General features: G+C 37.1%; 1 protein-coding gene across 1 annotated transcript in view; it reads left to right on the forward strand.

Moving 5' to 3' along the window:
* ROR2 (ROR family WNT receptor 2) overlaps positions 1 to 3,780 on the forward strand; it is a 121,418-nt gene extending 117,638 nt beyond the window's left edge. Inside the window, exons 8-9 of the mRNA XM_034410017.3 lie at positions 389 to 591; positions 944 to 3,780. Of these exons, the coding sequence (XP_034265908.2) occupies positions 389 to 591; positions 944 to 2,386 (1,646 nt within the window). The 3' untranslated portion in view covers positions 2,387 to 3,780. The remainder of the gene's footprint in view (positions 1 to 388; positions 592 to 943) is intronic.
* Positions 3,781 to 10,074: the final 6,294 nt, after the last annotated feature.

The following is a 10,074-nucleotide window of genomic DNA, read 5'->3' on the forward strand; positions in this document are numbered from 1 at the left end:
AATCACTGCAGTTGTTTAAGTCAGTAACAGGGTTGTTAAGTGAATCTGGCTTCCCCAGTGACTTGGCTTATCAGAAGATTGCAGATGGTGACCACATGACCCTGGGACACCCCAACGGACATAAACACATGCCAGTTGCCAAGCATCCAAATTTTGATCACGTGACCATGGGGATGCTGCAATGGTTGTAAGTGTGAAAAAGTGTCATAAGTTATTTTTTCAGTGCCATTGTAACTTCCGGAGGTTACTAAACGAATGATTGTAAGTCGAGGACTACATGTACATATTGCAGTGAGCTATATACATTGTCTCTAGCCTTGGAATATAAAATTATTTGCATTGCTTTTGAACTGAGTCTGAAAACGCACAATCCTTTTTAATCTAACAGGCCCACGTGACAGCAGCAAAATGGGAATCCTCTACATTCTGGTTCCAAGCATAGCCATCCCTTTAGTTATTGCCTGCCTTTTCTTCTTGGTCTGCATGTGCAGAAACAAGCAGAAGGCCTCTGCCACCACTCCACAGCGTCGTCAGCTGATGGCCTCTCCCAGCCAAGATATGGAAATGCCTCTCATTAATCAGCACAAACAGGTACCTTACCCAAATGTATGCATACAGTACGCACAGGTTATTTTACATCATAAACAAAACATTTGATATTCATTACTCGAGAGTCTTCTGCTTTGACATTTTCATTTGGATTTTCTTCACTATATCAAACCTTCTAATATATTCTTCCAGCATGTATTCATTTCTCAGTTGTTTGACTTCAGACCAGGTGCCAAGGTAGTAAAAGCCCTTGAAACAGATGTTGTGCATTTAAGCAGGTTAATATAAATGTGACCAAAGCCTTTAATTTTAACTAGGATTTTTATCGCTGATTTGCTGCTAAGGGTTTCTGATATAGTCGGCCATCTTATCCCGTTACTCTTTTTACTTTCAGAATAAACTAAAAGAAATCAGCCTTTCGACTGTGAGGTTCATGGAGGAGCTGGGTGAAGAGAAGTTTGGAAAAGTTTATAAGGGTCACCTATTTGGCACGGCTCCAGGGGAGCAAACACAAACCGTTGCCATCAAAACCCTCAAGGATAAAGCAGATATAACTCTCCGAGAAGAATTTAAGCATGAGGCAATGATGAGATCAAGATTACAGCATCCCAATATAGTTTGTTTACTGGGAATAGTGACCAAAGAACAGCCGATCAGCATGATTTTTAGTTATTGTGCTCATAGCGATCTTCATGAGTTCCTTGTGATGAGATCTCCCCACTCTGATGTTGGTAGCACCGATGATGAAAAGACAGTGAAATCAACATTGGAGCCAGCTGATTTTTTTCACATTGTAACTCAGATAGCATCAGGAATTGAATACCTCTCAAGCCACCATGTGGTCCACAAAGATTTGGCCACCAGAAACGTGCTTGTGTTCGATAAACTCAGTGTGAAAATATCTGACTTAGGTCTTTTCAGGGAAGTTTATTCTGCTGATTATTATAAACTAATGGGAAATAATCCTCTTCCTATTCGATGGATGTCCCCTGAAGCAATCATGTATGGCAAATTTTCAGTTGATTCAGATATCTGGTCTTACGGCGTTGTGCTGTGGGAGATTTTCAGCTATGGCTTGCAGCCTTACTGTGGCTATTCCAATCAAGATGTCATTGAGATGATTAGAAATAGGCAGGTTTTGCCATGTCCAGATGACTGTCCTGCATGGATGTACTCACTGATGTTAGAATGTTGGAATGAATTTCCCAATAGAAGACCAAGATTCAAAGATATCCACAACAGATTGAGAACATGGGGAAACCTGTCGAATTACAACAGTTCTGCACAAACCTCCGGTGCAAGCAATACTACACAAACCAGTTCCCTCAGTACAAGTCCTGTTAGTAATGTCAGCAACACCAGGTATGTTGGGCCAAAGCAAAAAAGTCAAGCGTTCTCTCAACCACAGTTCATACCAATGAAAGGACAAATAAGACCAATGGTGCCACCTCCTCAACTTTACATTCCTGTCAATGGTTACCAACCAATGCCAGGTTATGGAGCATATTTGCCAAATTTTTATCCTGTCCAAATCCCAATGCAGATGGCTCCTCAACAGATAGCTCCTCAGATGATTCCAAAACCAGCTTCCCATCATAGTGGGAGTGGTTCCACTAGTACAGGATATGTAACAACTGCTCCCTCCAATGCTTCCATGGCTGACCGGGCTGCTCTCCTGACCGAAGGAGTAGAAGAGGTACATAATGGGACAGAAGACATTGCTCAGAATCTGGTCCAAGAAGAGGAGGATGAAGAGGGCTCTGTGCCTGAAACAGAATTATTGGGTGATAATGACACTCTTCAGATGGATGACACCGAATTTCAGTCAGAACCCTAAGGACGTTGCCTTAGCACAGTGACAATACAGGACTTCTTTTTAGTTTGCTGAAGACTGTAGTTCTTCTGATTTATACAACCAGTGTTTTACTTCAGACTCCTATCTACAACTGCTAACCCAAGATCTACATAAAGGCAGCAGTATTGAATACACCGTTTTGATGGATTATTTTTCCAGAAAAAATTTGCAAACATGATGTAGAATAGTTATTTTAAAATCTAGGGTTGATTACAGCTCTTGCAGGGAGGCTGCTTTTATAAAATACTGTTGCTGTGCAACATATAGTAGAAATGCATTGCACCTCATGTATATCTTGAACTCTGATTGTATTTTTAATGAATTCTGGTTAAATTGATAACCAAGCAAAGTAGCTGACATGGAATTGATCTGCATGCGAAGAGATGGCCAAAATGCTTCTTTAAAAAAAAAAACACAACATGTTTATCTTGCTGATGCATTAAACTTTCAAAGGAATTATTCAGAAATGGGTAATGTACAGGTAAAAGCAGAATGGCAAACAGTTTTTCTCAGTGACCAATCCTTTCATAATTATTTTTTATAATTAAATGGAAGTTTGACCTGATTTAGCAGGAAGCATATTTTGGTCCCCAAAGAAATGACAGACATAAGCTATGTTGGAAGTTAGGAGATTCCATGGGTTGATTATAAGATGGGCCGCTATATAAATGTTTTAAATAAATAAATAAAAATAAAATGTTACAACTTTAGTAACATTCAAAGTAAACTTTAGTAATGTTCAAAGTAAAATTTAGTAAGGAATAGATCACCACATTTCCCTGGTCACCACAGCTTTCACTCAATTTTCTTTTAAGACAGTGCTAGAGATCAGAGTGATCAATCAGAATTGTCAATTTATTTTATTTTAGGTACTAGACATATGCACATACATTCTTCATTTTTTTAAAAAATAGTGATTGTAGATTCTTAACCAAAATAAGTGACTTTGTACAGAATGTATTTTTTTTCTGATCAATGCCTTATTGTGAGATGAATCATGTACAGATTTTGAAATGTAATTTATGTTTTCGTACAATTTGATGTGTTTTTTTCTAATTGCAATATTTTGGAATTTTAAATGCTTATATAATTATGATTAATAGTATTTTATTGGGATTGAAATTTTGTACACTTTGGTATGCTGATAAAACTGGTCCACACATTTCACAGAAATTTTTGTAGCATGAGTACTCCCTCAATATTGTAGCCAAGTATAAATTAATATATTGGGCTGTACATTAAGTACATGATCTAACCAAGCAACCCATCAGTAGTGATTAATATTAATGTGTTGGGAGGGAAAGAGAAAAAAGTAAAAATGGAAATTCACATTTTTGTTACATTTTACTTATTAAACTGTATTTTTCCTAAGAAAATTTGGATTGCCTTGAGATGTATTATAATAATCTGAAGCCGATGGTAGCAGCAGGAGCTGTTTTACTGGTTTGTAGTTTCTCTTGAATTGGCTATGCACTGGTAGTTAAACAATGAAAATCTCTCTTGCTTTTTAACATAAGTGTGAGTTGGTGACTATTAATGAATCATTTAAATAAATTGAAATTTACTTTTTAAAGTGCATTGGAATCTGATATTATAAAATCAGATGAACTTAGGAATTCAATTCTTTTTTTAAAAGTTACTTAAAGGAATTTGAAACAAAGGATAAATGATATTACTATTTTTTCACTTGTCCATATAAATAATCTTATAATGTAAAAATGCTGAGATTGCGCCATATTTTTTACATACCGTGCAAACTTATTCTCTGGTCTCAATTTCTATATCTCTAAAATTCCTTGTCATAATATCACTATCAACGCACAATGAAAGGGAAGAAGGTAATCAGTGGAAAAGAAGATGGTATAAATAAATCTTTGCTTCCTGGTGCTGTATTATCTCAAAGTAATCTTGATTTTTAAAAAAAACAGAAAATCATGATATGAAAATTATGATTACTGGTATATCGGATTACCATCATAAGTCATTTGTATTTTTTAAATTCTTGACTAATGTCTGTTTGAATAAATGCTGTTCATTCTTTAAATGAATGGGAACAGTATCCATATTTATAACATTGTTCAATTTGCCACAAATATATTTTATTTGCTGTCTTCATGGGAAAATTTGCCAGAATCAGAACATATATTCTAGCAGGTTGTCAGTAGCAAAGAGAAATATAAAAACAGCACCAGAATTATGTATTATCACAGTTTTTAAAGCAAGCCATTAATCCATGTTGTCAGCATTTTTTTCTTGAACTGATTACATCTAGATATCTAAAGCAGGAAGAGGAAATTGATTGAAGACCTTTTTGAATTCCTGCTGTTTCTGAAGGTGTAATGGGGCTGTATGTGTCCACCTGTATGAAATGTGTGGCTTGGGCCCTCTTAATTCCCATGGGGTGCCCTCTAAACTTTCCTTCCTAATCCCACTTTTCCTACCCACTATTCCTGTATCTCCCACCAGCCACTGTATCCCAGGTAAAGTTTTTTCTTGTCATTGTATTCTTTGCAGGAAAGGGAGGGAAGTTATAACTTCCTATTCTCCATAACTGGACAGCAGGAAGAGTACAGGTAGTCCTCAGGTTATAACTGCTGATTTAACAGTTCAACCTCACAATGGCCTTAGGAAAAGTGACTTATGGCCTATCCTCAAAGTTACAACCATCACACCACTTCCATGGTCTCATGACTGCAGTTTGGATGCTTGGCAACCAGCCTGCATTTATGATTGTTGCAGTAACTTGCATTCATGTGATCACGATTTGGGACTTTTCCAGCTGGATTCCAACAAGCAAAGTCAATTAGGGAAGCTGGATCCACTTAACCATGGTGATTTGCTTAATGATCATAGGGGAAATGATCATTAAATCAGATCCAGTCACATGATGATTGCTTTACAATCACACCTACTTAAAATTGAAATTTCAGGCCCAGTTGTCATAAGTCGAGAACTACCTTGAGCGGAATGGAATGGAATGGAATGGAAATGGAAATGAGAATAGAATAGAATAGAATAGAATAGAATAGAATAGAATAGAATAGAATAGAATAGAATAGAATAGAATAGAATAGAATAGAATAGAATAGAATAGAATAGAATAGAATAGAATAGAATAGCAGGAAACCATACACCTCACACCACCTGTATATATGAAAGGCTATATATATCCTTTTCTCATAAAGACCACAGCGATTCAGTAAAAAATGACTTCATTTTATATATAACAAGATCAGAGTAGTAAAAATGTGAAAATTTAATTTCTAGCCAATTCATAAGACTTGTGGGAATTCACATCTGATCCATACTAGCCAAGTGGTTTCTGCCCCATAATTTTACAACTGGGTTTCCCCCCCAAAAAGCATCCTTTTCATGTATGCATGAATGTAAATGAATCACATTGCTCATTTAGGTCAGTTCATTTTTCCCCATAGAGTTGACTCGTTACAACTTTATTACATTGGTTCAAGAGCTTGTGCACTAGCCATGCTTAGCAGCTATTTCATTTATCCATATTCTGTATTTATGAGCTTCAAAGCCTCCAGCTGTTGTTTGCAAGCTCTTCAACTTTACATTCTTATACACAGCACTATAAAGACTATTAAATTCAGCTTTGGTCTCCATTCATAACTCCGCAGCTGCTTATGGCATTCTGTAGCGGAAAAAAACAATATAGGTGAATTTCATTGTTCATTTGTTTTATTGTGTACTGGAATGATAGGGGGATTTCTTTTTTGAAATGCATTTACTGACATTGGCAAAAGCTCTGTCCATGAGTAGCTTTACCGATCGTATTTTCATATCCCTTCTGTAAAATAGACCTGAGTATAGTTTTTACAGCTGGATCCATGCCCAAATAAGCATTATACTGTATTCTTCAATTTATGTAAGTCAGCTACTTTTTGAAACCACTTTAGTCCTCAATTTCAACTGATCATACTATAAAAAAACAACTAACCTTAAACCTGACACTTAAAAGTTCTAACCATTAGCTTCCATTATCTCCAATGAAAGGAAGTCCCAGATAGCTCTAATTTAGGGAATTAGATATGTATCAGAATATCAAATCACCCAATTCCTGACTGAGAACACTCAGTTAGTGGAATGGTTTACCTCTGGAAGTTGTGGATACTCTTATCACTAGAGGTTTTCAAGAAGACACTGGACAGTCATTTTTCTGGAATGGTTTAGGGTCTCCTGCTTGACTAGAAGAACATCAAGATCCCTTTTACCTGTATTATTCTATACTTTATGTTCTACTTTCCAGACAGGCTATCATCCAACAGAGCCTGCTTTGTTTTTTACATCAGCCAATCTCAGCTAAGGGCTGCCACCTAGCTAGGCTAGAGCCATAAAAGGCTGTAAAAATAAAAGATCAAACTAATCATTTTATATTTAACAATTCCAAGAGTATGCATCCTCCTAATGTGATGGAGAAGAAACACAAAAAGTGCAATGTTTCCTCAATTTAATTACTTTTGAAATGAAATTTCTACTGAAGCGAAACACTTGAGATTGTGTGTGATGCATTAATTTTTGCTCTCCACTTTTCAACCACCACATATATTTGATTGTTGAATAAATACATTTTACCATTATGTTTATTTAAAATTATTTAATTCTCAGTAGGTCCAGAGCAGTTAATATGGTTGGATTATATTTCAAATTAAACATAGATTTAAGATGACAGGCTGATACTGTGTGGTAGAATGCACTGGGTTATTTAACTAATGAGCTGGGAATAAATTGCCGAAATAGTCAATATATAAAATGTCTTAATAAATGGAATTGAATTCCCTATGATGGTTAATGGGAATTTTTTAAAACATGCCCTGTAGGGAGGGAAGAAGCACTGAAAGAGAAGAAGATGACAACTGGCAGGAATTATATTGGATCATAGATCAACCTTTTTTTGAAGAGACGGGCATTGATTGCTTTTTAATAGAAGTACTCCTATTTTATTTATTTTTTTACATGGGGCATGATGTTCCTCTAACAGTGGTTTTCAACTCAGCAACTTTAAGAGGCATGGACTTCAATTCCCATAATTCCTCAGTCTGTCAATTCACCATCCCTTTTGTGGTCCGCCAGCAGCCTGCGGAGCTGGCAGCAGAGTCAGACAGTGAGGAGGCTGGGGAGGGACATGGACCAGTCCTGGAGTCTAGGGAAGGCTCGGACGAGGGCTCTACGTCGGAGGCAGAGATGGGGCCAGGGCCATCTGAGAGTTATGTGTGGACACCGGAGCCTCCAGAGTCGGACATCAGAGTGGCAGAGGAACAGGGGGAGCCTGTTCCTAGTGCGCGCATACACAGAGCTGCCAGAAGGCAAGAACAGTTAAAACAAAAGGGACGACTTGGGAGTAAGGCTTGGAGATGATTGGCACCTCCCATAAGACATAAAGGAAGAACAAAGGCACATGGGCCTTTGCAGGAAACAACCTTGTGGATGGTGTCGGTTTGTACTTTGAAGCTCTATTTTTGACTATGTGTTTCCGTGTGGCCTTGCCAAGATAATTGCCAATTAGGTCTTTGGCAGCATGTCAAAGAAGATAAAGGTGGATGTTTACCAGCCTTATCCGAAGGACTGTGGCAGACTTCTGTTGGACTATTTATTAACGCTTGGTGATTCAGCACGCGCTGTGAATGAAAGGAATTCACAGCCGTTAAAATAATAAAAAAGGTTTTTGGGACTAATTGTGTGGTTTTTACTGTATCAGGAAGCCTAGGTCAGAACAATCCCTGGCTGGGGAATTTTCGGAAATGAATCCATATTTCTTAAAAGTTTCTGAGATTGAGAAACCCTGCTCTAGAATCTGCTGTGAGAACTTCATTGTGACGTAGGAAACTAAAATTTGTGAGATGGGGCTGACTCAATCTTATCTGATTACCAAGGCTCAGAGTCACTTTGAACTGTGGGATGAATGGCAAATAAATTTAATAATAAAAATAAATAAATAAACCAATTAATAATATTGGCCCTCTATATAATTCAACCGATTGAACGTGGGAGTAATTTTTCACATTGGCACCTGATGTTTTGGATAACATTCTTTGTGAAATAAATGCCAAATACAAACAAAGGCCAAATACTGATGTTTATGTGTAGAGTCTGCTACCAGTAAAGTCAAAATTAACTATAATATCAATGTGTGGCAAAGTTTCAAAAAATTGAAAGGGGTGAATACTTTTTCACAGAACTGTGTATTGTTTAAGGTATACATTGGATAATTAGTTCCTTCATTTAAAAACAAAATCTTTCTATCCTTCAGTTTCAGTAAATGTCATCTACAGAGTCAGTTTTAGTGATTATTTGCCATAGGTATGGCACAGAGTAGCAGTCCGGTTTTCAAGTACGACAAATGTTTCTTTCCATCACTGTTCATATAGTACTTCAGTCTACTGTACTTTTACAGTAAATTACAAAATTACAAAATTCTGTATTGGAGTGTGACAACATTAACTAGGGCAAGGCTAACCTTACATTTGCAAAGAGCATTCTATTATGAATAGCTGAAAGACTAAAGGTTGATTTTATAAAAGCTGAAAGGAATGCACAAAATACGGAGAGTGAGTGCATGCAAATAGCTATTTTAATTGTGGGGTTTTTTTCCAAAAGCATAAAAAATTGCCATGAAAAATTGCTATTTCAGGAACTTGTACTTAGTAGTCCTCTTACTCAAGTAGAAAAAGTTACATGACTTTGTTATCAAATTTTTGGACCTCAACTCTAAAACTATGCTGGGTGGCTATTTTGCTGTCCAAAGAGGTTTTAGTTACACTGATCAGAAGAATCATTAGGTCATCCCATTTTACTAATGCTTTTTTTTAAAAGCAGCATTACAGTCTTAATTACAAAAGATACATGCTAGAAGTGTACAAAATATTTCAAATTCCATGTCAAATTTGAAAGGGTTGTTTCAAATTCAAAATAACTACAAATGCTCCAGGATGGTTTCAACCTCAAAACATTTTTTTTCAAGATTGAAATGGGATGGTCTTGAAGATAAATCAAGAAAGATGGAAATTTCCCATTTTGAATACAAACGATTGCCATTTAATCTTGAACTATTTTCAATTTATCACACTTTATGCACTTTTAGTACATACATCTTTAGGTTTTCCTATTTGAACTATATGGGTATATGTATTTTTGTACGTGTTATTTAAATGGAAAAAAAAAACATGTGAAGCCTACACAAAGATTCCTGGTTTCAGGTCTCTGGAAGCCATTATCTGCCCATAGATACCTGACATTCAAATATTGTCCAAATGTGTTCCAAGTGATAGGAACACCAAAACTATCATTCCTCAGCACAGTCTGAGATTCTGGAACTTTTATGTCAGTCATTTGGGTAACCGTAGCTTCTTCAATCCTAAGAAAAATTGGCCAATTTTAACTTTGACTAAGGCCCTAAGCCCTACATGGCTCAGGGCCAGGTTATCTTCGAGACCACTTCTACCGCATAGCTCCCAGAGACAGAGTTGGTCTCCTCCGGGTCCCGTCAGCTAAACAATGCCGGCTGGCAGGCCCTCGGGAGAGGGCCTTCTCTATGGCTGCCCCAGCTCTCTGGAACCAGTTACCTCCTGAGGTCCGGACCATCCCCACCCTATTGGCCTTCCGAAAAGCAGTGAAGACCTGGCTTTTCCAGCAGGCCTGGGGCCGTTGATCTC

This window comes from Pantherophis guttatus, chromosome 2 (genome assembly GCF_059756535.1).
Source record: "Pantherophis guttatus breed Tessera chromosome 2, ASM5975653v1, whole genome shotgun sequence".
Taxonomy (NCBI): Eukaryota; Metazoa; Chordata; class Lepidosauria; order Squamata; family Colubridae; genus Pantherophis; species Pantherophis guttatus.